The 25,565-nt window shown below is 44.0% G+C and overlaps 1 protein-coding gene across 2 annotated transcripts; it reads right to left on the bottom strand.

Annotated features, from left to right (window-relative positions):
* Positions 1-1,126: 1,126 nt before the first annotated feature.
* On the bottom strand, positions 1,127-24,664 carry TAF1A (TATA-box binding protein associated factor, RNA polymerase I subunit A). Of its 2 annotated transcripts, none has more exons than XM_038761437.1 (11): positions 24,627-24,664; positions 18,886-19,028; positions 17,094-17,260; positions 15,820-15,933; positions 13,865-14,063; positions 10,857-10,987; positions 9,316-9,474; positions 7,418-7,484; positions 6,925-7,048; positions 5,365-5,519; positions 1,127-1,423 (listed from the first exon to the last, which is right to left on the bottom strand). In XM_038761437.1, the coding sequence occupies exons 2-11, from the start codon at positions 19,004-19,006 to the stop codon at positions 1,311-1,313; spliced, it is 1,350 nt and encodes a 449-aa protein (XP_038617365.1). In that variant the 5' UTR covers positions 19,007-19,028; positions 24,627-24,664; the 3' UTR covers positions 1,127-1,310. The 2 variants fall into 2 exon arrangements, with proteins under 2 accessions (XP_038617365.1, XP_038617366.1); XM_038761438.1 differs by lacking the exon at positions 24,627-24,664 and adding an exon at positions 20,771-20,848.
* Between the last annotated feature and the right edge of the window lie 901 nt (positions 24,665-25,565).

Genomic DNA, 25,565 nt, shown 5'->3' with positions numbered 1-25,565 from the left:
CCCCAGTGCCCTGGAATCATTGAAGTCATCAATAAGCAAAAATAACATAGAAATAGGAGAGCACAAGATAGAAGCCACACACTCACTTCTGGTGCGCGAGAGTTAGAACCCAGGTTAAAGAAAACGTACTTTGTAGTGCTCACCATGTCCAGCACTACTTGCCAACACGCCTGCTTCTTCTGACAGCACGTGGCACTGTATCCAGATATACGCGTGTTGCTGGAAGAATTTTCCCTAATTCTGCTGCCTCATGTCCTACCCAAAACACTGAGTGCACCTAAAATTGCCCTGTAACTCTGCAAAGAAAATGATGTTGAGAAAATAAACAAGGGAATCAGTCTATTTGCTCTGAGCCCGTAGTTTCTTTCCAGCCCAGAGCCCCAGGTTGGAGGGCTTTCCGAGACATTTGAAGCAGAATACAACAGGCTGGAACACCCCACACACCTCAAGTGCTCCTGCAATGCTAATCACATTAGCATTAATCACACAGGGTCCACGGTTGCCTCTGCATCCTACTCGTTCTTGGATCCTTCAGAAGAAATCTAGGGGGACAGAAGCACCCTAGCCCAGCCCTGAGCTGAAAAGAGCCATATCCAAAGTGTAGGCTCAGGCAAGGTGGGAAGGTATCTTTTCTCCTGCCAACTTTTTCATAGCTTTACTCAGAACCTGGAATTTTCCTTTGGCCAAATACTGTCTCTTTTAAAGCTGGTGAGTGGTATGGATTCTGGCTGAGGGTATGTTTCAAGACACACACACACACACACACACACACACACCCCTTCCCCCCCTCCACTTTAACGTTTCAATAGAAGAAGCATTATATGGCCTCATCTACACAACCACAATTTTCTAGTGTTCACTTGTGACTCTGTGGTTCTTCTAAGTGTCTCCCAGCTGGGTGGGCAGTTGCAGATCTGTCATTTTGGGGTGGAACGATGGCCCCCCGCCACCTTACTCCCCAGCACTTGCCCCATTCTCCTAAAGGAGGCCAATACCCAGCCCCTGTGGAAATGCCAGGAGTCCCTCAGCAACCTCTTTTGTTCCTTACACCCCAAAACGGGCAGCCTACTTGGGAAGCCAGCACCAACAATGGCAAGCATTCACAACTCATTTCCAGAGAAATTGCATCTTAATAAATTACTTACATTTATTGCGCAAAAATGTCAAAGGCAAAATATTTACAAATGACACTGAAAATAGTTGGGCTACAGTTATGCTGGGGTAGCAATAGCATTTTTCCCCCCTAAGGGAAGTTGATTTTAAAAATAAATTAAGAAATAAAAAAAATAATTTAGCAAGAATCTCTAACATTAGGGTTCTGCTGTGTTTATGATGCTGTGCTGCTGCACTAATTTCTTCATTTTCTTAACCTTCATTTCAGCTTTACCTCCTCGGTTAGAAATGTAAGTGAAATATTTGCAACCTAAAAAAAAGCAAAAATAATAATTACATCATCACAACAAAGGATGTCATCTAATCAAAGGAGCACCTAATTTGTACAGAAGCAGTGTGACTTAGTGGATAGATTCCAGGCCTGGGAGTCAGAAGGACCTGAGTTCTAATTCTGGCTCTGCCACATAACTATGTGACCTTGGGTGAGTCACTTAAGTTCTCTGGGCCTCAGTTACCTCATTTATAAAATGAGGATTAAGAGTGTGAGCCTCATATGTGGGACAGGGACTGTGATTAATTTATATCTACCCCAGTGTTTAGAACAGTGCTTGGCACACAGTAAGCACTTTAAGTACCATAATTATTATTATATAAACACTTTAGTACTTTTCACAACCCTGTAAAGCCATGGCATCTTTGTGTTTATCTCCTTATCCACACCAGCCAAACAACTTTTCAGAGAGCACTGTTAATGAAAAAAAGGTTTGTTACCCCCGGCCCCAACTCAATAAGACCAAAAGTGTCTTGGGAAGGTTGATCTCCCCTGCCTTCAAGACAAAGATTTTTCACTATCATGCTGGTCTGGGAGATTATATTAAGTGGACATAACTCCATTAAGAAACTGAGTAAGATCATCGGCTTCCTTCAAGAATGGTTATTTATGCAACAAAAATTGCCATTAAGATAAGGTTACTCTAGAGTCCAGTTAATCTTTCAAGAGTGTTAGCAGAAGAGCTATTTAAAAAAGATGGTTTGCAAATTTAACCTTTACACTGTTATCTCTTCACAAACCAAGGGTCAACCTAGATGGAAAGTAACAATGCCTGGCATATAATAAGCGCTTAACAAATACCAAAATTATTATTTAAAAAAAAAAAAGGCTCTAAAGAATGCTTATAATACACTGCACCTCACAGAGACTTCTACCCTGCACTGAATTTTGCTCTTGATGTCTAAGAAAGTGCATACTAATTCAGTATAAATTGCGTAGGGCAATAATTATTCGACTTGATTCTCCCCTAGCATTCAAAGGGAATTCAAGTTCAGCTTTGTGCAACTTTCCGGCCCCAAGGTGTTGTAAGCAAACATGCGAATCACCACCACAACCCTATTTTTGATACATCTGCCATTACCATCCAATGTGTCCATTTATCATGCCTTTTAGAACAATGGGGATATTGGGCTCCATTCATTTCTAAATCACCACTCCAAGCCACCCAGCAGTGACCACATTTTATTAACTGAGAAAATGGTTTCTTCCCTTTTCTTGCTGAATTGTGCAAGGGTGGGGCGAGGCTTGTCTAATTTTAGTGTTTAAATATTTTCTAATCCCTGAATAAAAAACAGTCAGTTCTGTCGTACGTGAATTTTCACTATATGCGTTGGCTAGAATGCTGAAAGAGAATTAGAGAATGTTTAACAGACAACATAAAAGCCTGTTTAGATTTAGCCCACAGTAGTGCCAGAGAGTACTGCACACAACTTCAGAACAAGCGTGTACTACTGCACTGAGTTCTCCTTAATGTCGGGTTTTGCAAAAAAAGTACAGCCCTTGTGTCATTAGAGAACTACGTATTCTGACAAATAAAACACATTTTATCAAAGCAATTTACGGTATTATTCCTTTTACAGACTCTTAATATTTAAGAAACAACAAGCAGTTCAATTATTTCAATACAAAACTGGCTTAAAGAATTTCCTGCAGCCTCTAAAGCTGCAGTGTGACTCATTTGCTGGTAGCAGCCAGATGGTGAAAGCCAAGGAAACCACAGCAGGTTCCCAATATGCAAAGTTGTTTTGCAAATGTCTGGAAAGTGGTAGTAATGGAAAAGCTAACGCCTTAAAAAAGGACAATACTGACAAATAAATGATATTCAATCCAATGATCACCATCCACTTTATACACTTAAACTTCACTTAAAGAACAACTTCATCCACTCTTTTATGTTTCCACTTATAGTGGATCCCAAGAAAAATCATAGAGCAGATGGCTTCTTGTTTGTGTTTAACATAGAGAAAACTTAACATTATGATAGAGAATTCTTAATTGGAAGCAGCGTGGTTTAGTGGAAAGAGCCTAGGCTTGGGAGTCAGAGGAAGTGGGCTCTAATCCCATCTCCGCCACTTATCTGCTGTGTGACCTTGGGCAAGTCACTTAACTTCTCTGTGCCTTAGTTAACCTCATCTGTACAATGGGGACTAAGACTGTGAGCCACGATGTGGGACAACCTGATTAACTTGTATATTCCCCAATGCTTAGAACAGTGCTTGGCACACAGTGCTGAATATCATTATTATTAGTAGTAGTAGTATCTGAGTTGGTAAAACATGATTTACAAACAGAATACAATTTGTTACTTGGCCTGGAAAAGTCCGTTTACCCGCAGAACCTTGCACCCATCATCACCCCTGAATTTGGATTTGCTCCCTTTACAATAATAACAATAATTATTATTATTATGTTATTTGTTAAGTGTTTACTATGTGCCAGGCCCTGTACAAAGCGCTGAAGAGGATTCAAGCAAATCGAGTTGTCACAGTCCCTGTCCCATCTGGGGCTCACAGTCTCAATCCCCATTTTATAGATGACATAACTGAGGCACAGAGAAGAGAAATGACTTGCTCAGTGTCACCCAGCAGACAAGCGGTGGAGCCAGCATTAGAACCCATGACCTTCTGACTCCCAGGGGCGTGCTCTATCCACTATGCTACGCTGCTTTATTCGCCCCTCCCTCAATCCCACAGCACTAAAATATTCATAATTTATTTATATTAATGTCTGTCTCTCCAGACTGTAAGGTTCATTGTGGGCAGGGAACGTGTCTAACTCTGTTACACTGTACAATCCCAAGCACTTATACAGTGCCCTGTGCACAGTTAAGCATTCAATAAATACCATTTGTTGACTGATTAGAAGAAACATGAGAATTCTGCAGTGCCCACAACACTTGGGTGAAGGACAAGAGGAGCTGTGCCAACCCTCCTCCCCACCCCGCAATTACTTTTTCTGCTACTTCCCCGGTTTGCTGGTCAGGAGAGAATAGATTCCAGGAGTAGGGAGCAGTGATGGGATTAAGGTCCCAGCCTGCCTCTCTGCAAGGCTGTCCCCAGGCAGGGAGATGGAGAGGGTGCTTCTAAGCATCTCTGAAACATATATTCTTAGTAACGCTGTCCACTAAGTAGACTTTACTGAGACTATACACCCCAGAAACCCTTGGCGCAGGGATACCCAGTCAAAAGTACTAACCCATGAGCATTTCACTATATTAGATTGGGTTCCTCCATTGAGCTCACGAAAGGGCACCTATTCCATAACTGGATGACTCTCAAATGGAAACTATTACTGATGTAAATTTTGTCTCAGAGCCTCCATAGTCTCTAAAGGCCTCCACGAAGATGGCCTCTTAAGGACTTATTTGTTTACGCAGTGGATTTATTCATTGTCCCAGAGGAAGAGATCTTATCCCCTCCAATCTAGAACAGACACATAAATAGATTATTGCAGTGATACCAATAGTTTTCATTCATCTTCACTAGAAGAGTTACAAACTCCCAAAATTCCCAATCTGGCTAGATAACAGGTGCCCTAGATCAATGGATGACATGCCACTCAAGGCATGAAAATTAAACACTTTTCACTTGGAAATTCTTAATATTCAGCCAGAGCCATACTTGACACCCACAGTGAACCAGTAATCTCTCCTCAGCCCTCCCATCTGACAGCTTTGCTCGGGGTAAAGAACAAACACTCATCCAACTGCTTTATACCCCTTTATCCACCAATCCTACTTGAGAAGCAGCTGTGTTTACTGGCCTAGGGTACAATGGAATAACCCACTGGTTTATTTAAACCCTAAAATACATAGACTACTGAACAATCTTAACACTTAAAAGCTTATTTCAGCCCCTTACACTCTCAGAGAGGCAGAATTGATGTTAATGGACAATAAAGATGAAAATAAAAGCACATACCTTTTCCCAACAGGAGTCCTGCCACCAAAGCTTTCTTATACGCAAGGGTCTTATTTTTCTTCCAATTTCTTTTCACCAGAAAGTAGCTGAAGTGAAAAGTGGGCCACCAGTCTTTCCTGGCATTCCATTCCTCCTCAACCCAATCAAGATGCTTCCTAGGACAAAAAAGTCAGGGAGGAGGGACTTGAATTTGAATAATCGACAGTCATAGAGACCTAAGTATCTTTGGTATGTTGGAACTCTGAGTCCTTTACTTTGCTTTTGGCAATGTTACTCAGAAAGAAATTCACTCTACAACCTCAGTTTAGCCTCCGAGAGAACACGCTGGCAGAGATGACGAGCTTTAGATGCTACACAAAAAGCGTTAAAAGGAAGCTTTAACATTCGAAGTTTGCAAGCTTTATTCCCTGCCTCCGTACACATACAGGGATACCACAGGTTACAGCCACCTCATAATTTTGTCATCTCGGGCATATGTTGCTGACTTCTCACCCCACGTTCTCTCCTTTTCTAATTTATGTCCAATCACTGCAAACAATCCAATTGTCACGCCATCTCACCCCTGCTCTCCTCTATCCCCACTGGCTTTCCTGCCTCCTCTTCCTGCACTACAAGCCTGCTGACTCCTTAGTCGCCCCATAGGTCCAGTGTGTTTTTTAACTAGCCATAGTGACAGCCATGGCTGTGAGCACAATCGCCGTCACCATTCCCACCTCCATCCCAATATATCAACTGGCCACTGAATTAAAAAAAAAATCTTCTCATGCAGACATAATCAAAATCTCAAAAGCAATGTTATAGTTTGGGACACTTGGAAAAATATGCCAGTGTTTTTGTAAAGATTAAATCATTGGAATCTTCCTTCTCCCTCCAAATCTTTTTGATTGGGGGGCGGGGGGGGGGGGGGGGTCTGAGTGAAGTCCAGTGGAAAGGGTGTGGGCTTGGGAGTTAGATGACCTGAGTTGTAGTCCCAGCTCTGCCACTGGCCTTCTGGGTGACTTTGGACTTCACCTCTCTGGGACTCAATTTCTTTATTTATAAAATGGGAAAAATACCACCCACTTCTTCCATGGGGATGGATGTTCCGAGGACAAAAATGAAATTAGGAACATCAAAGTGCACTGGAAAAATGAAAGCGTTCCAACAAGTTACGGTATTCTCGAATGAGTTCAGAGGCTAAGAACCAACGATCCTAAATCCAGGGTCGTCAGTCCTGCCCTAAGTTTTGCTTTACGACCAGAGAACAGTCACTGCCTCCTTCCAGACCAAGTTACTGAAAACACAAGCCGACTGGGCCGATTTATCGCTAGAAGAACCTATTTACAAATATACCATGGAAATCCCTAGTCTCCCAATAAAAGGGGAAAAAAACCCTCCTGTTTATGGACTCAGAGGGCCTAGGTTGGAAACTTCAAAAAACAGGCCAATATGAACATCATTAAAACAAGCAAATAAGAACATCGTGTTTAAATCAACATCTTGGTGTTCCTAGGCTCTCTCTTGGGACCTAGCTGAAAACCCAGGATACTGATCCAGCAGCACGCTATGTCTCACACTTACCTCTTCAGGACTTGTTTCAAATGTCTTCCTAAAAACTTCCAGGCAATTACATTCTCTGTGCACCCAGCAAAATCCAGGACTCCGAATATAACCTCCAGCCCTAATTTATGATGTTCTTCTTTCTCTGCAATGATCAGGGATGTTTAAATCAATTACAGCATTCAAAAACCCAGGGCTCAAAAATGACCACTAGCTATTAAACGTCCTGGTCTAGCTACTAGGCCAGCTATCAATTTATTGGGCGTTTCCTATGTGCACAACACTGAACAAAGCGCTAAAAGGTCATAAAGGTGAAGTGAGAGGAGATACTTCATATGAAACTTTGCACACCAGGGCACAAGCAGAAAACGCGTTATAAATTGTAAAATAACTAGGCAGCCACTTCCTCTGCTGCCCCTGGCCTGACCCCATGCACTCAAATAGCAGCAAGCAGACCAACAGCCTGCAGCTTTATTTCACCAGGGAAAGGCGATGTGGGACTGAAACTACTTACTTGACTTTCGAAGTAATGTATGAAACTCTAACATCAGTTTATGAGATGGAACAATCTGGTGCAAAACCTGGAAGACAGAAGAGTTCTGTGTAATTGAGACACGCGAACACCATTTCCAGGACTTGAGCCTATGGCAGTGAAAGCTCTCGTTGTCTAAGAAGTGTTCTCAGAAAACAAACAAAACTGGGTGGTTTGCTCGTTTCCGCTTGTGCTTCCGCTTCCGCTTCCGCTTCATTATCGCTCCCAAAGGGAAAGCTGACGTACTTCTGGAGCTCGAAACTGGGGTGTCCCGGGTGGCAAAGACATCCTCCAAGAATAGCAGGGTGGGAAGGGAGTGGGGAGAATGGCAGAAAAGAGAGGGGGACACATACACACGTTAGTGTATCTGATTTCCCAATTAAGTGAATTTTTGGTTTCTCACTTAAGCTTATAAAAGGGATTCATTTAACAGCACCAATGCTGATACCAGAGGTTTTTATTTCAAATAAATGGAAATAAAAAGCAGCTACGTTTGCCATAGGGAGGATGGAATCTTAATCCAGGAAGTTAACTGTGTAAAGACTCAACTGAGTACTAAATCTACTCCTTCAGAAAAACTGGACTTACAAAACAAGACATAGTTTCATTCACTTTTTGGTTTCTGGTGCCACCAGCTGGCTACAAAAGCTGCATCCTTGGAGAATGGAAAGTAACTGCAACCCAAGGATGATCTTCAGAGCCCTACTGTGGCGAGTGCTGTACTAACCACTTGGGAGACGACAATAGGGATAAAAGATATAATCCCTGGCCTCAAGGATCTAACGGTTTCACGGGGAGGCAGTTATGAAATTATTTGTGTGGAAAAAGGGAATGGAGAGATGGACAGTAAAGAAGTAAGGGCCTGTATAGTAGAATTTGTCAGGAGGGAATGCCACAAACAAAAAGGAGGGCACGAGCAATGGGCTGGAAGTGACAGCACGGAACAGGGAGAGGGTTGACTTGGGAGGAGTGAAGAGTGCAAACTGGGGAGGTAGTGAGTGAAGAGGGCAAACAAGAGGGCAGGGAGCACTGGTAGAAAGCCCTGATGCAGAGGCAACTGATAGCTACTGGAAGTCTTTGAAGTAGGGGCATGATAAGGGCAGGATGACATTTAAAGAGACTGATCCTCGCTGCAGGGTGTAGTAAAAGCCAGAGATGAGAGAGAGGTCGGAGGCAGGGAGTCCAATGAGGACCCTGAAACAGTAACCTAACCAGGAAATTATAAATGACTGAACTTAGGTGTGGGTGCCTGTTGGGGTGGAAACGAAGAGATGGATCTGAGACATATTGCAGACAGTGAACTAGAACTGGCAGGTGGGTTAAAAGACAACACTATGGTTGAGGCTTCTGGGGCAGAGGGGATAGTGGTGTCATCGACAGAGATGAAGCAGTTAGGAGAAAGAGTGGGTTGAGGAGGGAAAATGAGTTCTGTTTAAGACGTTCAGTTTAAGGTGCGGGAGAAACTTCCGGGCGGATATATCCTGAGGGAGATTTGGGAGTCCTCCATTTGGAGGTGGTGGCTCAAGCTGTGCACCTGGATGAGCTCCCTGAGGGACTACGGATGTGGTGGGGAACAGAGGTGGGTGACACGGGGGGTGCGGGCTTTAAATCATGTCACTGTTGGAGATGGAGTGAATGACGGGGGGGAGGCACGGGATTACAGGATGGCTGAGGGGCAGAATCAAAATGAAATTTCAACCAACGAAAACGAGAATAACCGTCTGTTCTAGAGGAAAGCAAGCATTTGCACTTTGAACAGCTTGATTGTGGCTGTGACTCCTTTGCCCTGCTGCCACCTCCAGATCAGCCCATGTGAATGAGGCACCTGTGTTTCCTGAAATGCATCAACTATACCCAAGCTGTGGCAAAAGACACTTTACCTTAAGAACACTGATCAGTTTCTCCTCTGGCGCCCGTTGTCTCTTCAGGAACTCGTACAAATAAACATGGGCATTTGGATTACATGGAAACTTGTCGTCGTATGCGTAGTTGGTGAGTACCTGCTGGGCTCCATCATTATCGTCATAGAACTCCAACATCTGCGGGGAAAAATCTGAGTATTTGAAAACTTCTTGATGGCTTTTTACCTCAGTAAAAGCCATGGTTGCTGCTGTACTAAACATTATAATTCATTCAATCGTATTTATTGAGTGCTTATTGTGTGCAGAGCACTGTACTAAATGCTTGGGAAGTACATTTTGGCAACATAAAGAGACGGTCCCTACCCAACAACGGGCTCACAGTCTAGAAGGGGGAGACCACGCAGTAGAGCACCAGAGCGTAGTAGGCACCAGAAAGGCCGGCTGCTAAAATACTGTATACCCAGCAATTTAGGCAGGAGCTTGAAAAGTTTGCTTCCTACAGGCAAATAGATAAATTGTCTCATCTATTCAACCCTGAATTGTCCTGTTAATGCAAGGTTGATGTTGATAATGGAGGGCAAAGACAAAGGGCTGCAGCTGGGTGGCTTTGTCCCAGGCAGCATCCCAAAGTAACCATGTCTTCAACCAATTATTTATTAAGCGCTTACTGGGTGCAAAGCACCATATTACGCGCTGGAAGAGAACAACACAACAGAATTGGGAGACGTGTTCCCTGCCCACCAAGGAGCTTAAGTGGGCCTCACCCTCACTGCCACTGGACAGTTGGCGTGAAACCAAACTCAGAATGCCACCCATCTCAGCACACTGGGAGCTGTAGAAATTCCCATTCCCAATTCCCTGGGTGTGTGTGCACCCTCCGAGCCGCAGCAGACCCTGAACAACCATCCTCAAACTGCATAGCCCCCCTGCAGCTGCAGGGTGGAGTGACCACTTCACCCCCACAGCCTCTAAATACCCAGAAGAATCCCACAATTTAAGTTCTCACGCCCAAGAAGGGATTACCTGCCTTGGATCTCCCCAAGACACATAGCTATGTTGAGATTCAGCCAGGCCCCTTTATCCAACAATTTGGGGATGAAACAATATTACTTAATAGTTAGAGAAATTAGACCATTTTCAATTTTGCTTTGTTAAACTTCCTTAAAATGGAAGAACTTTAGCCTTCCATTTTTTCTTTTGTCATTGTTTTCTGAATGCTACGAATTAAACCAACTCCTGGGAGGGAAAAAAAACTTCATTGGGTCTTTTAGCTCTTATCAGTAATTATTGATTACTTGACAATTATAATCATACCACTTTTGTTTGAAGGAATTCATAAGACATTACTGATCTTCTATAAGTTTATGGGCTTTATCAAGCTATTAAGTAGGAAAAACAGGGAATCTTGCAGTAAACAAAAATGATATAGGCACAATAAGCAAACACCAGACAAAATACTTTCACTAACGCCACACTTTTTCAACCTAAGGATACTTAGAATGGCAGTTTTATGTGAGTTTACAACCAAAAAAAACCCAACAAAATAAAATGACCTTTACCTCCACATAACTCTTTACAAAAGGGTCCCAAATACCAGGAATTTTAATTATCTCGTGAAGATTTAATGATGATAGCCGAAAGTAGCTGTGCATGTCCTGGGCTGCTGCATCAGAGGTAAAATGTTTCCCATCTGCATAAAGGTAGAGATTAAGGATGTTGCCAGTCAATAAACGACAGGTTCGGAAAGAATTCAGGTTAAAGTGTGCAACCCAAAATAATGGAGGCATTTTGCAGGCTTTACCGGTTTATAACTTCTCCCTGGAGCAGTGAATCTGCATTACAATTTTGAGACAGTGTTTGAGGGGAGTGCTTCTCTGAAATGGGCATGTCGACCCAATGCCCTGCATCATTTGGACATATGACCACTTTCCCCACCAAGCTCTGATCCACACTGTCATAAATAGAACCCAATATAATTTTTCTGAAGAAAAAAAAAAGTGTTCAGTTCACATTTCCCCACTCCTTAGAAACCTCCAAAGGTTGTCCTTCCACCTCTGCATCAAAAAGAAACCAACCCCTTCAAAGCACGTAATCAGCTTGCCCCCTCCAATCTTACCTCACTGATTTCGTACTACAACCCACGCCACAGGCTTTGCTCCTTTGGTGACAAAATATTCACTTAACCTTGATCCCATCTATCTTGCTGCCGACCCCTTGCCCGCATTCCTCCTCTAGCCTAGAACTCCCTCCCACTTCATATCCAACAGAACATCACTCTCCTCGCCTTCAAAGCCTTAGGGAAAAAAATCGCATTTCCTTCAAGAGGCCTACCCCGACTAAGCCCTTATTTCCTCTACTCCCTCTCTCGTCTATGTCACCTATGTACTTGAATCTGTACCCTTTAAGCACTTGATATTCACCCCATCCTCAGCCCCACAGCACTTTCGTTCACATCCATAATTTATTTTAAAGTCTTCCTTCCCTTCTAAACTGAATGCTCCTTGTGGGCAGGGAATATGTCTACCAACTCCATTCTACTGTGCTCTCCCAAGCACTTAGTACAGTGCTCTGCACACACTAAGTGCTCAAAAATGCTGTTGCTTGATTGGCCTCTGTGGTTGCCTTGGATTCTGCCAGGTTAAGGTCATCAATTTACCAAGTGTCCTTTGGACATTTGATATTCTCTCCACTGTGAGCCCACCTATTAGACTGTGAGCCCACTGTTGGGTAGGGGCTGTTTCTATATGTTGCCAACTTGTACTTCCCAAGTGCTTAGTACAGTGCTCTGCACACAGTAAGTGCTCAATACGATTGATTGATTGATTGACCCACAACCCCACAGCACTTACGCACATATCTTTAAATTACATATCATAAATCACTTAGTCCTATTAATGTCTGTCTCCCCCTCTAGACTAAGCTCACTAGGGGCAGGTAACATGTCTGATAATTCCACTGCACTGTACTCTCCCAAGTTCTTAGTACAGTGCTCTGCACAGAGTAAGTGCTCAATAAATAATTCATTGATTGATTACCTCCCACTGCTGGAGGCTTGGAGCTTCAGAGAAAGGAGGTGATGCCTGGGTCCTCTGAGCATGGACTTGTGCTGGTCAGCACAGTAGTAGACTCATTCCTCAGAAGTTAACAGACAGTGGAAGCAACTGGCAGCTGACCAGTCTCCCCCTCACCCCCCTCTCCATCCCCCCATCTTACCTCCTTCCCTTCCCCACAGCACCTGTATATATGTGTATATGTCTGTACATATTTATTACTCTATTTATTTTACTTGTACATATCTATTCTATTTATTTTATTTTGTTAGTATGTTTGGTTTTGTTCTCTGTCTCCCCCTTTTAGACTGTGAGCCCATTGCTGGGTAGGGACTGTCTCTATACGTTGCCATCTTGTACTTCCCAAGCGCTTAGTACAGTGCTCTGCACACAGTAAGCGCTCAATAAATATGATTCATTGATTGATTGATTGATGGACAGACGCCCTTAACAGAACTGTCAGTTTCCTTCCCCGACAGCTTCTCCTCTAAGCCAGTAGGCTATGCTGCAGCCCAGCACAGGACCCTGGATGCCCCAGCACAACCAGATGACGGTATTTTTTAGAGTCAGTCCTGTGAGGACGGCTCAATTTTTTTATACCTTGGAAGTGTTATAAGGCAGTGGGGAGGTCTGATTCTCAAATCCCCACGTTACCGGGGAAAGTGTACTACAGGTGGTGTTCCAGAGCCAAGACAGGAGCGAGATCTTTTTTGGTTGGGAATGCGCCATCTAGATATTATCATTTTGTACTTTGTGATTCAAGTATGGGCATGGCCTAAAGCTCAAAAATAAAGCCCTGGCCAGCCAAACTGGACTGAAGATTGGCAGGAACCTGCAAGAGCAGTTGGTACCCTTGGATTATGAAACAGGGGAAAATATTATCAGGCGGAACTGTGCAGCCCCCAATTCTATAGCAGATGAAACAAGAAAAACCTTTTTCTACGGTGACTTGAGTGCAGTCTGCATGGAGGCAAAGGAAAAGACTAACAATAATAATAATAATAACAGTAATAGTATTTGTTAAGTGCTATACGCTAAGCACTGTTCTAAGCGCTGGGATAGATACAAGGTAATCAGGTTGTCCCACGTGGGGCTATCTGTAAAATCCCCGTTTTACAGATGAGGGAACTGAGGCACAGAGAAATTAAGTGACTTACCCAAAGTCACCCAGTTGATAAAAGTGGCAGGGCTGGGATTAGACCCACCCATGACCTCTGGCACCCAAGCCCGTGCTCGTTCCACTAAGCCACACATGGTCCCTTTCAGTTCCAGAAGTCTACAATTTTGTATGTCTGATGGAAAAGTCTGGTATAAGAACTGGACTAAGTCCACCCGGGGAATTCCCAGGATACCAGGCCACTGAAGCGCCAATGTATGGAATTTCAATGGATTTGAAGCATTCTGTGTGGCACTCTTTGGGGCAGAGTGTGGTACTTCAGCGCCTAGTTTTCCCTAAAGTGCCCCTCAGCAAAGGCCCAAATTGGCTTTGGGGAAGTTCGACCTTGCCAGATACTCACCGAGTGTCGATAAGGTAACCCTCTTTTTAGACCAAGTGTAGTAGTCCAGCAGTCCCCTGTAGGCCTGAATGAGTTTTATTAACTTTTCTTGAGACGCTGACTTTTCACCATACCTCCAGCTCTCAGCAAGAGTTAGGTTTCTGTGGGCATCCTCGATCATTCCATTACACATAAGATAGAATGCATGTTGTAAGGATATCTGCAAGTGAAAAACCAGCCTTCAGTGTTACTAGCCATTAGGGATCTCGATCTTCAACTGCTACAGTTGGGAATTCATGTCTACCACTTGAAATGTGTATACTCTGAATGCTTCACACCATTTAAAAAAAATAATACTCTTCACTGTTGTGGAATGGTTCACTGCTTTTCACGAAACTTCCACCCAGACAAATGGCTGAGAACAGGTGAACGGGTAAAGAAAGTGGCATAAAAGTAATGGAGAGGGTAACATCTCTCGCTGGGAACCAATTCATTTTTGACAATGTTCCCATGAGAAAACCAGTTCTGACATATTTCAACTTAAAGACAATTTGCAGGAACCAACTGTGCTATTCTAAGAACTGCCTGAATCTGGAAAGTTCCCCAAAGGTAAATGCAATTTGATGTACTAAATTCTCATATAACAAAATTTGCAATAAACCCAGTTCTCCTATAACATGAGAGAAGTCCAGCTGAGAAGCAGCATGGCCTAGTGGATAGAGCACAGAATTTGGAGTCAGAAGGACCTGGGTTCTAATCCCAGCTCCATCACTTGGCTGCTGTATGACCTTGGGCAAGTCATTAACTTCTCTGTTCCTCAGTTCCCTCATCTGCAAAATAAGAATTAAGACTGTGAGTCCCTTATGGGACATGGACTGCGTCCAACCTGATTTGCTTGTATCTACCTCAGCACTTAGTACAGTGCCTGCCACAGAGTAAGCACTTAACACCCCCCTAAAAAAAAAAAAAGAAAAGGAAAGTTCTGGTATTCATGTATTCCAATGCCTTATGCATGTGCACAGGTAATTTCTTCACTTGCATGGCACTCCAGGTCCAAACAGGCCTGCGTGGTCAGGAGACCATTTCCTAACTGTGTTCTAGCCAAAGGAAATACTGAAAACAAATGTCATGAAAGAACAGTGTACTAATGACTTCTACATTTTTAGGAAATCCAGTTCAACGTCTTGCATTTTCACAGCCCCCATATAAAGCTGTTCTAAACTCCATTCCAGATATCAAGGATTTAAAAGTGCCAGTGCATACATTTTAGAATTTGCTTCAATTATCAAGAGTAACCAGAGACATGTCTCCAATCAGTAAGTGGTATTTATTGAGCGCTTACTGTGTACAGAGCACTGCAGTAAGAACTTTGGAGAGTAGAAAGTCACAGAGTTGATAGAAACGTTCCCTGCTCACAAGGAGCTTACAGTCCAGAAAATAATAATGGTATCTGTAAAGCACTTACTCTGTGTCAAGCACTGTATTAAACACTGGGGTAGGTATAAGATAATCAGGTCGGAAAGGCCTCATTGGGTGCCCAGTCTAAGAGAGAGGGAGAAAAGGAATTTTTAATCCCCATTTTACAAATCAGGAAGCTGAGGCACAGAGACATTACATGACTTGTCCAATATCACACAACAGGCGTGTGGCAGAGCTGGAATTAGAACCTCTGACTCTCAGGCCTGTGCTCTTTCCACTAGGCCATGTTGCTTCCCAGTTGTCTGGTAAGCGGATATAACCAAAGAATTCAGTGTTCTCTTTGTGGAAAAACTCGGGACCCAAGAGCAGGCAGAAAACATGGACAAAAAGTAAAGCACCTAAGAATTCAACAAGAATGGCTCTGCCTGAGAGAATTTTTCGAGAACTACTCTTCCTACTTCCCATGGGGGCCTCATACTCCACACCCATCCCCTTTCATCATTCTTACCAAATTTCTGAGATAAATATGTGCTTCAAATCACAGCCCACATCCTCACCTTTAAATAATTCTTGATACCAATATTTTTCAGCCGGTCAGCAAAGGCACCGAAAATTTCTACACTGCTCTTGGGATGCTGATATAAAATTTCACTTCCCAGTTTCCAAATAATCTGTCAATGGAAATATAGGGTGGAAAGAAGAGAGTCAGAGGAACAATTATCAGAAAGAAATACTATGCCCCAAACTAATCTCTGAACAAGACCCTTATTGCTATTTGCAGTTTGCATGTCATTTTTAAGTCTTAATATACTACTTCATCATCATCATCAATCGTATTTATTGAGTGCTTACTATGTGCAGAGCACTGTACTAAGCGCTTGGGAAGTACAAATTGGCAACATATAGAGACAGTCCCTACCCAACAGTGGGCTCACAGTCTAAAAGGGGGAGACAGAGAACAAAACCAAACATACTAACAAAAGAAAATAAATAGAATAGATATGTACAAGTAAAATAAATAAATAAATAAAGTAATAAATATGTACAAACATATATACATATATACTACTTAAATATTAAGCCACAGAAAACAAAATTATTCTGTCAATATCCTGCCAGATCAGGTGCATCTGTTGCTCAAGGAAGAGTACACGAAGTTGATATTTAGTACATGTTGAGATTGAAGATAAAAATGTATTTTCAGGATTTTTCAAATTTGGGAAAATGACAAGACTAATCAGACAGTCTACCTCTCAACTGGGCCTTCACCTTAGAGCCTGAATGAGCCCAGGCTTATAAATCCAGAACCTTAAAAGGCTTCCAGAACCTAGGCCTCCAGGCACATGTGCTGCAAACTATTCATTGTGCAGCCATTTCCAAGAAACCGGCCACACACAAACCCCAGGACCCTAAAGCTTCTCAGCATGAAGCCAGAAAAAGGGCATCAGGTACGGTATGGGAGTCCATACTTAATACCCTCTTCCCGGGCCATCCCTCAGGCTGCAGAATTTTGAAATGGAAATCTTGAAAATATACGTGCCTGCTCCTCATACTATACTAAGTTCAGACAATGGAAGTCGGGGGGCCCATTTTATTTCTCCTTTGTCATCCCACGGATCAAACGCTATTAGGGTTAGGAAGGCAAATACAGATCGGGAAACACGAATCCCCTTGAAAACACCTTTTGTTGAACACTTTTAAAATCCCACAGAGGCATTTTAAATAATACAGTCTGGTAACTTAACCCCTGCCAACCGGAAAAGAATGAAAAGGAATTCTTCATGACCCCCTGACTTTTCCATAACAGAGCCTTCCTGGTTGGCTCATTTACCTCAGGTGCAATCTGCCTTTGGGAGGAAGTAGTGTCCTCCAGGGTCTGAAAATAATACTGCATGAATTCTGCAGCCTGTTGCCACTGGTGCTTCAAAATAGCTTCTTGGATGTAATTTAAACATGTATTTGTAGAAAGAGCAAAATCCTTCTTTCGGCCTTCATTCACTGCACAAATAAAACAAAGAAGGAAGCATGAGATTAAGAAAATTGTTTCAGCTGTAAATTAGGCAAGTAGAAAGCAGAAAGCCCTACATCCGTTATTCTAGCATTTATTATTCAATTTACTCAGTAGTGTTTATTGAGAAACCAGGCACCAAACATTGTCTTTCCTCAACTCCTCTGTCCCCAGGGAGCTCACACCCAAAGAATATGGATAAGAGTTGACGGCAGATACATAATAGCTGAAAAATAACATGAAAAAACAAGAACAATAAATGCAATAAAAGTTGCAAAATATTGCAACTAAAGGAGCAGAGTTCAGGCTTCTTTGTCACTGATCAAGTAGGGCTGTTTCAGAGTCCCAAAAGTCAACAGCCACAGCACTGCCGCTGCTGCAGCAGTAGCTCCCGGTGTGTGGCTTGGAATTCCACTTTTGAAGAAGCCGGGAATCTCATGCAGTCCCTGCATTTTCCCCCACTCATACTGCTGGAATCAAGGCTGTCTGCTGGGTTTGAGCAGGCCATTGGGCTGAACTGCTAAGGGTCAACTCGGGGCCTCACACTGTCATGTGCTAAGTATACGCAGGGCTAGAATAAGCGCTGGGGTGGTTACATTAAAGAGTTGTGTGCATACGATATTCTTGAGCATGGTTAGTTACTCTTTGACATTCCGTTCAAGTCAATACAGACTCAAATGAGCACTGCTGAGAGTTACGAACTGTTAGCTAACTATTCTGAATTCCTGTTAACTTGAGGGGCTTATTTTCCTTAATGCACATTGAAAAAAACCCCAACCATTGACCTTAATCCAGAATAGCAAAACACTGTGGTAAGCAAAAAATTCCAGCAACCTCAGAAACACTTGGAAGTGTCCTAATCACAGGGATGTCATTTCCACATTCTCCGAAAATGTCTTTGGTATTCCAATTATTTTCTTTTTTTGTACTATTAGTGAAAATTTGGGAAAGCAATGTTCAGATTGCCTTCAAAGTACCAATATTTTTAAAACTACAGAACTGATCAACAACTTGACAAGCCCGTCAAAACCCAAGACAAATATAGCCATTCTATCCCATCTCAAAATGAAACAATACTGTTACTACTCTAAACCAGATGAATAGAGAAAACTCCAGTAAATCTCTAGACTGTAAACTGCTTGCGTATTGTGTCTTACCTTCTCTGTTGTACTATCCTCTTCCATGTGGTTAGCGGAGTACTCTGCACACAGTAAGCACTCAATAAATTCCACTGATTAAGAGGACCCAGTTTATGAAATCAGAGTAAATAAGGGCTAAAACGAATTTGATTTTAGAAAACAAAACATTGTAAAAATAAATAAATTCTTGCAATCTACATATACCTAGAAAATTCCAAAGTTGCACTATAAGTTATAATGACTTTTTCTACATTTGTAATTGATCAGTGCAATTCCTTTTGTGTCCTTACTAAACAATCTGAGAGCTGGAAGGATTGAGATTCATTCATTCAATCACTTTTATTGAGCGCTTACTGTGTGCAGACTACTGTACTAAGCACTTGGGAAGTACAAATTGGAATCATATAGCGATGGTCCCTATCCAAAAACAGGCTCACAGTCTAGAAGACATATTCGTATTGGGTCATCTCACTTACCGACATTTTCTAACTGCTTAGGGAGTGTTGGTAAACATATCCCCAGATAGGATTTTGTTGATGTTTCCTCACGGACAGCTTCTCTCGCGGTCTTTATAAATTCTTCACTGAAACTATCCATATTTATTCAAGTGCAGGGTGTCCTGTTGGAACAATTTTGTAATTGTGCAAATTAACGTTTATTCCTTCTAGAGTCCCCGCAACGTGGCTTAGTGGCAAGAGCACGGAGTCAGAAGTCGTGGGTTTGAATCCCGGCTCCGCCACTTGTCAGCTGTGTGACTTTCGCTAAGTCACTTCACTTCTCTGTGCCTCAGTTACCTCAACTGTAAAATGGGAATTAAGACTGTGAGCCCCATGTGGGACAATCTATTGCCTTGTATCTACCTCAGTGCTTGGCACATAGTAAGCGCTTAACAAATACCATAATTATTATTTTATTATTACATGAAACCTGTTCTGAACATGCATTCCTGGAAAACATGGTGCAGTGTTTCTTACTGTTGAGAGGTGTGTGAGTAGGGCAATGAGTAAAGGAAGCAAATCACTAACTCGAATCGATTAGCTTCAACATCAGAAAGGTGGGAGTGACTGGGGTAATTGCCTGGTCTTCTGAATTTGGGAAATGAAAAGACAGCAAAGGTGTCTGTTCTGCTCTTGGATCGTGACTGCCTTTGGGGCAGGGACAGTATCCAATCTGATTATCTCACCTTCACTCCAGTCCATACTTGTCCTAATAGAAAGAGCATAGGGCTGGGAGTCAGGAGACCTGGATTCTAAGCTCAGCTCCACCACTTACCTGCTGTGTGACAATGTATACAACTTCTGTGTCTCAGTTTCTCATCTGTAGAACGGGAATATCTGTCTCCCTCCCTTCCCTGTGATCTCCATGTGGGATACGGACTGTGTTTGATCTGCCTGTATTCTATCTACCTTCCTGCTCTTAGTATAGTGCCTGGCACATAACAATAATAATAATAATGATGGTATTTGTTACGCGCTTACTATGTGCAATGCACTGTTCTAAGCGCTGGTGAGGTTACAAGGTGATCAGGTTGTCCCCGGGGGGGCCTCACAGTTTTAATCCCCGTTTTACAGATGAGGTAACTGAGGCACAGAGAAGTTAAGTGACTTGCCCAAAGTCACACAGCTGACAGTTGGCAGAGCCGGGATTTGAACCCATGACCTCTGACTCCAAAGCCCGGGCTCTTTCCACTGAGCCACACTGCTTCTCTAAAGCACCTATCACAGGTATTATTATCCCAGGACTCCACAAGTATTTGGCACCTTGGAAGTGCTTATTAAATACCATTACTATAGCTCAGTGCAGCCATTTACCTGAATCACTTAGTAAAGCGGTGTGGTCTAGTGGAGTCACATGACCTGGATTCTAATCCCCTTCCTACCACTTGCCTGCTTTATCAGGCTGAACTTCTCTGTTTTTAAATTTCAACTACAAAATGGAGATTAAACTCTCGTTCTCCCTTTCCCTGGGATCGTACACCCCTTGGGGTCCAGGGCCTGTGTCCAACCTGATTATCATGAATCTATCCCCAGTGCTTAGTAGGCAGTCACAGTTAGCAAATTTCAGTTAATATTCTTAGCTGTCTCAGCTGGGCTCGGTGAAAAAGAAAAAGGAGGCCAGGCTTTGGAGAAAGGATGCTGCAGACTGGGAGACCTATAGTCACCCCATTGCCTATACACTCTATTAATCATAACACTTATAGTATATGTTAAACACTTAGTATGTGTCGAGCATTGTTCTAAGCGCTGGGGGAGATACAAGCTAATTAGGTTGGACACAGTCCATGTCCCACTTGGGGCTCACAACATTAATCCCCATTTTACAGGTGAGATAACTGAGGCATAGAGAAGTGAAGTAACTTACCCAAGGTCACACAGCTGAGTGATGGAGCCGGGATTAGAACCTGTCCATCCGTCTGTCCATCCTAATGTCCATCTGTCCTACGTCTGTCCTAATGTCCATCTGTCCATCCATCTGTCTGTCAGTCTGTCCACCGGGGAAGAGCAAAAAGACGCTGTGTGATCTTGGGCAAATCACTGCACTTCTGTTTGCCTGTTACGTCATCTGTAAAATGGGGATTGAGACTGTGGGCCCCACATGGGACAGGGACTGTGTCCAACTCGATTTGCTTGTATGTACCCTAGCGCTTAGGACAGTGCCTAGCACATAGTAAGCACTTAACAAATACCATCATTATCATTATTATTATAAATAAAATTACAGACACGTACACAACAATCATAATAACAATGATAATAATCAATAATAATCACAGCAACACTTCAACACCACTGCCACCTCACCTCGCCCCCTCCTACCTCACCTCCCTTCTCTCCCTCTCCATCCCAGCCCAAACCCTCTGCTCCTCTGCCGCCACTAACCTCCTCACTCCTCCTCCTCCTCATTCTCGCCCGTCCCACCGTCGACCCTCGGCCCACGTCCTACCTCTGGCCTGGAATGCCCCCCCTCTGCCCATCCGCCAAGCTAGCTCTCTTCCTCCCTTCAAAGCCCTACTGAGAGCTCACCTCCTCCAGGAGGCCTTCTCAGACTGAGCCCCCCTCCTTTGCCTCAGCTCCCCCTCCCCGCCCCACAGCACTTGCGTACATTTGTACATATCTGTAATTCTATTTATTTACATTAACGCTTTTTTACTCGTTCTGATGTGAATACATACCTCTAATTCTATCCACTTATATTAATGCTACCGACGCCTGTTTACTTGTTTTGATGTCTGCCTCCCCCTTCCAGACTGTGAGCCTGGTGTTGGGTAGGGACTGTCTCTATATGTTGCCAACTTGTACTTCCCAAGCGCTAAGTACAGTGCTCTGCACACTGTAAGCGCTCAATAAATACAATTGAATGAATGAATGAATAATACAGTGGTCTGCACACAGTAAGCGCTCAATAAATACAATAGAATGAGTGAGTGAATGAATGAACCCCAGTTCTATCCCCCAGGTCGGCGGGTAACCTGACGGAGCAGGGGCCCAGCCCCCTCCGAGCCGGTGTCACTGCCCACCATTCCCGGCATGCTCCGGGGCGGCAAGGGCGATGCTTCTTTCATGCCGAGTCTGAAGTAATAATAATAATAATAATAATAATAATGGCATTTGTTAAGCGCTTACAATGTGCAAAGCACTGTTCTAAGTGTTGGGGAGGTAACAAGGTGATCAGGTTGTCCCCCGGGGGGCTCACAGTCTTAATTCCCATTTTACAGATGAGGTACTGAGGCACAGAGAAGTTAAGTGACCAGCCCAAAGTCACAAAGCTGACAATTGGCAGAGCCGGGGTTTGAACTCATGATCCCTGACTCCAAAGCCCGAGCTGTTTCCACTAAGCCACACTGCTTCTCTAGTAGGCCCGGGCCCCAAACCCAAGCCCCTTCGCTGAGATCCCCGAGAAATGGACAAGTGGAAAACAGCTGGTCAACCCCGAAAGAACACTGAAGCAGCATGGCTTCGTGCAGGGAGCCCGCGCCTGGGAGTCAGAGGACCTGGGTTCCAATCCCACCTCTGCCACTTGGGCAACTAAATTCTGCCCCAGTTACCTCATCTTGTAAAATGGGTCATCGTAAAGCCGTGAGCCCCATGTGGGACACAGACTGTGAGCACACTGTTGGGTAGGGATCGTCTCTATATGTTGCCAACTTGTACTTCCCAAGTGCTTAGTACAGTGCTCTGCACACAGTAAGTGCTCAATAATACGACTGAATGAATGAATGAATTGTCCAGCCTGCATCTACCCCACTTCTCAGTACACTGCAGATAACGACCGCCTAATGCCACTTTAAAAAAAAAAGTACTTAAAAAAACTATTAAAAAAACTGGGAGCTAATGGAGCAGCAGGCAATCAATCAGTCTATCGTATTTATTGAGCACTTACTTTGTGCAGAGCACTGCACTGTCCTGGTTCTACGGTCGCCTGCTTGTGCCTCTGTCTATGTTAGAGAAGCAGCGTGGCTCAGTGGAAAGAGCCCGGGCTTGGGAGTCTGAAGTCGTGGGTTCTAATCCCGGCTCTGCCGCTTGTCAGCTGTGTGACTTTGGGCAAGTCACTTAACTTCTCTGGGCCTGTTACCTCATATATAAAATGGGGATTAAGACTGTGAGCCCCACGTGGAACAACCTGATCACCTTGTATCCACCCCGGCGCTTAGATCAGTGCTTCGCACATCGTAAGAGCTTAACAAATGCCATTAGCAGTATTTATTTTGTTCCTGCTTCTTATTTTAGGCTGTCCTAAACGCTGCAACGGCTGGAGGTGTGGAGGGGCCTCTGGTGCCTGCGCGACCCCCAGGGAGAAGAGCCAAAGGCCCGCCCTGGACGCCTTCTGGTCCTCACTCGTCAGCAGAGGAGAAATCAATCAATCAATCGCATTTATTGAGCGCTTACTGTGTGCAGAGCACTGTACTACGCGCTTGTGAAGTACAAGTTGGCAACATATAGAGACAGTCCCTACCCAACAGTGGGCTCACAGTCTAAAAGGGGGAGACAGAAAACAAAACCAAACATACTAACAAAATAAAATAAATAGAATAGATATGTACAAGTAAAGTAAATAGAGTAATAAATATGTACAAACATATATACATATATACAGGTGCTGTGGGGAAGGGAAGGAGGTAGGATGGGGGGACGGAGAGGGGGACGAGGGGGAGAGGAAGGAAGGGGCTCTGTCTGGGAAGGCCTCCTGGGGGAGGTGAGCTCTCATCAGCAGAGGAGGAAGTGCACATATTAACTTCCCCTACAACCCCTCCCAGCCACCACCATTACGCCAGAAATCGGGATGAGGAGAAACAGGGTCTCCTTCCTCCCTGCCTGAGGGAACCCAACTCGGCCTCTTTCTTCCTCTCCCCCTTCTCCCCCTCTCCATCCCCCCGGCCTTACCTCCTTCCCTTCCCCACAGCCCCTGTATATATGTTTGTACGTATTTATTACTCTATATTTATTTTACCTGTACGTATCTATTCTATTTATTTTATGAATATGTTTTGTTCTCTGCCTCCCCCTTCTAGACTGTGAGCCCACTGTTGGGTAGGGCCCGTCTCTAGATGTTGCCAACTTGTATCAATCAATCAATCGTATTTATTGAGCGCTTACTATGTGCAGAGCACTGTACTAAGCGCTTGGGAAGTACAAATTGGCAACACATAGAGACAGTCCCTACCCAACAGTGGGCTCACAGTCTAAAAGGGGGAGACAGAGAACAGAACCAAACATACCAACAAAATAAAATAAATAGGATAGAAATGTACAAGTAAAATAAATAGAGTAATAACTATGTACAACCATATATACATATATACAGGTGCTGTGGGGAAGGGAAGGAGGTAAGATGGGGGGATGGAGAGGGGGACGAGGGGGAGAGGAAGGAAGGGGCTCAGTCGGGAAGGCCTCCTGGAGGAGGTGAGCTCTCAGCAGGGCCTTGAAGGGAGGAAGAGAACTTGTACTTCCCAAGCGCTTAGTCCAGTGCTCGGCACACAGTAAGCGCTCAATAAATCATCATCAATCGTATTTATTGAGCGCCTACTGTGTGCAGAGCACTGGACTAAGCGCTTGGGAAGTACAAGTTGGCAACATCTAGAGTCAGTCCCTACCCAATAGTGGGCTCACAGTCGTAATAAATACGATTGATTGATTGATTAGTCCAGTGCTCTGCACACAGTAAGCGCTCAATAAATACGATTGATTGATGGATTGATTGATTGATTCAAAGCACTCACCAGCAGCCGTCTCGAGTCCTAGCAAGGGCAGCGTGGACGTTCTGCGCATGCGCGGCGACAAAGGTCACCAGGAAGGCGGAGCCTCGTCGGCCAAGGACGCCATCTTTGTTGAGGCCCAACGGCCTTCGGCCCTTGGAAATCCCTAAATCCTCCAACCCCGTCCCTCAGGGGCCGGGTGGGGACGGTCCCCGATTTTCCCAATTGAGAAAAGTAATCATAATAATTGTACTCCTTAATCTGCTACTAAGCGCTGGGGTGGATGCAAGCAAATCGGGTTGGACACAGTCCCTGTCCCCCTGAGGACTCACAGTCTTAATCCCCACTTTACAGATGAGGTCATTTGGGCCCGGAGAATAATAATGATGGTATAATGATAATGGCATTTGTTAAGCGATTACTATGTGCGAAGCACTGTTCTAAGCGCTGGGGGGATACAAGGGGATCAGGTTGTCCCACGTGGCGCTCACAGTCTTAAGCCCCATTTTACAGATGAGGTAACTGAGGCTCAGAGAAGTTAAGTGACTTGCCCAAGGTCACGCAGCAGAGATATGGCAGAGCCGGGATTCGAACCCATGACCTCTGACTCCCGGCCCACGTCATCCCCCTGGCCTGGAATGCCCTCCCTCCCCACATCCGCCAAGCTAGCTCTCTTCCTCCCTTCAAGGCCCTACTCAGAGCTCACCTCCTCCAGGAGGCCTTCCCAAACTGAGCCCCCTCCTTCCTCTCCCCCTCCTCCCCTTCTCCATCCCCCCACCTTACCTCCTTCCCTTCCCCACAGCACCTGTATATATGTGTGTACGTATTTACAGTAAGCGCTCAATAAATACGATTGAATGAATGAATTATTCTATTTATTTATTTATTTTACTTGTACATATCTATTCCATTTATTTTATTTTGTTAATATGTTATGTTTTGTTCTCTGTCTCCCCCTTCTAG

Source organism: Tachyglossus aculeatus, chromosome 19 (genome assembly GCF_015852505.1).
Source record: "Tachyglossus aculeatus isolate mTacAcu1 chromosome 19, mTacAcu1.pri, whole genome shotgun sequence".
NCBI classification, from domain to species: Eukaryota; Metazoa; Chordata; class Mammalia; order Monotremata; family Tachyglossidae; genus Tachyglossus; species Tachyglossus aculeatus.
This window is presented reverse-complemented; position numbering and strand designations above follow the sequence as displayed.

What these genes read in the sequence shown, in the direction of transcription:
- TAF1A (XM_038761437.1), bottom strand. Translation starts at nt 19,006, where the DNA reads ATGGATAGTTTCAGTGAAGAATTTATAAAGACCGCGAGAGAAGCTGTC. An exon ending in TACATTACTTCGAAAGTCAA is followed by an intron (nt 7,049 to 7,417) that starts GTAAGTAGTTTC and finishes TGATCATTGCAG; the next exon opens with AGAAAGAAGAACATCATAAA. An exon ending in TTGAAACAAGTCCTGAAGAG is followed by an intron (nt 5,520 to 6,924) that starts GTAAGTGTGAGA and finishes TTTTTGTCCTAG; the next exon opens with GAAGCATCTTGATTGGGTTG.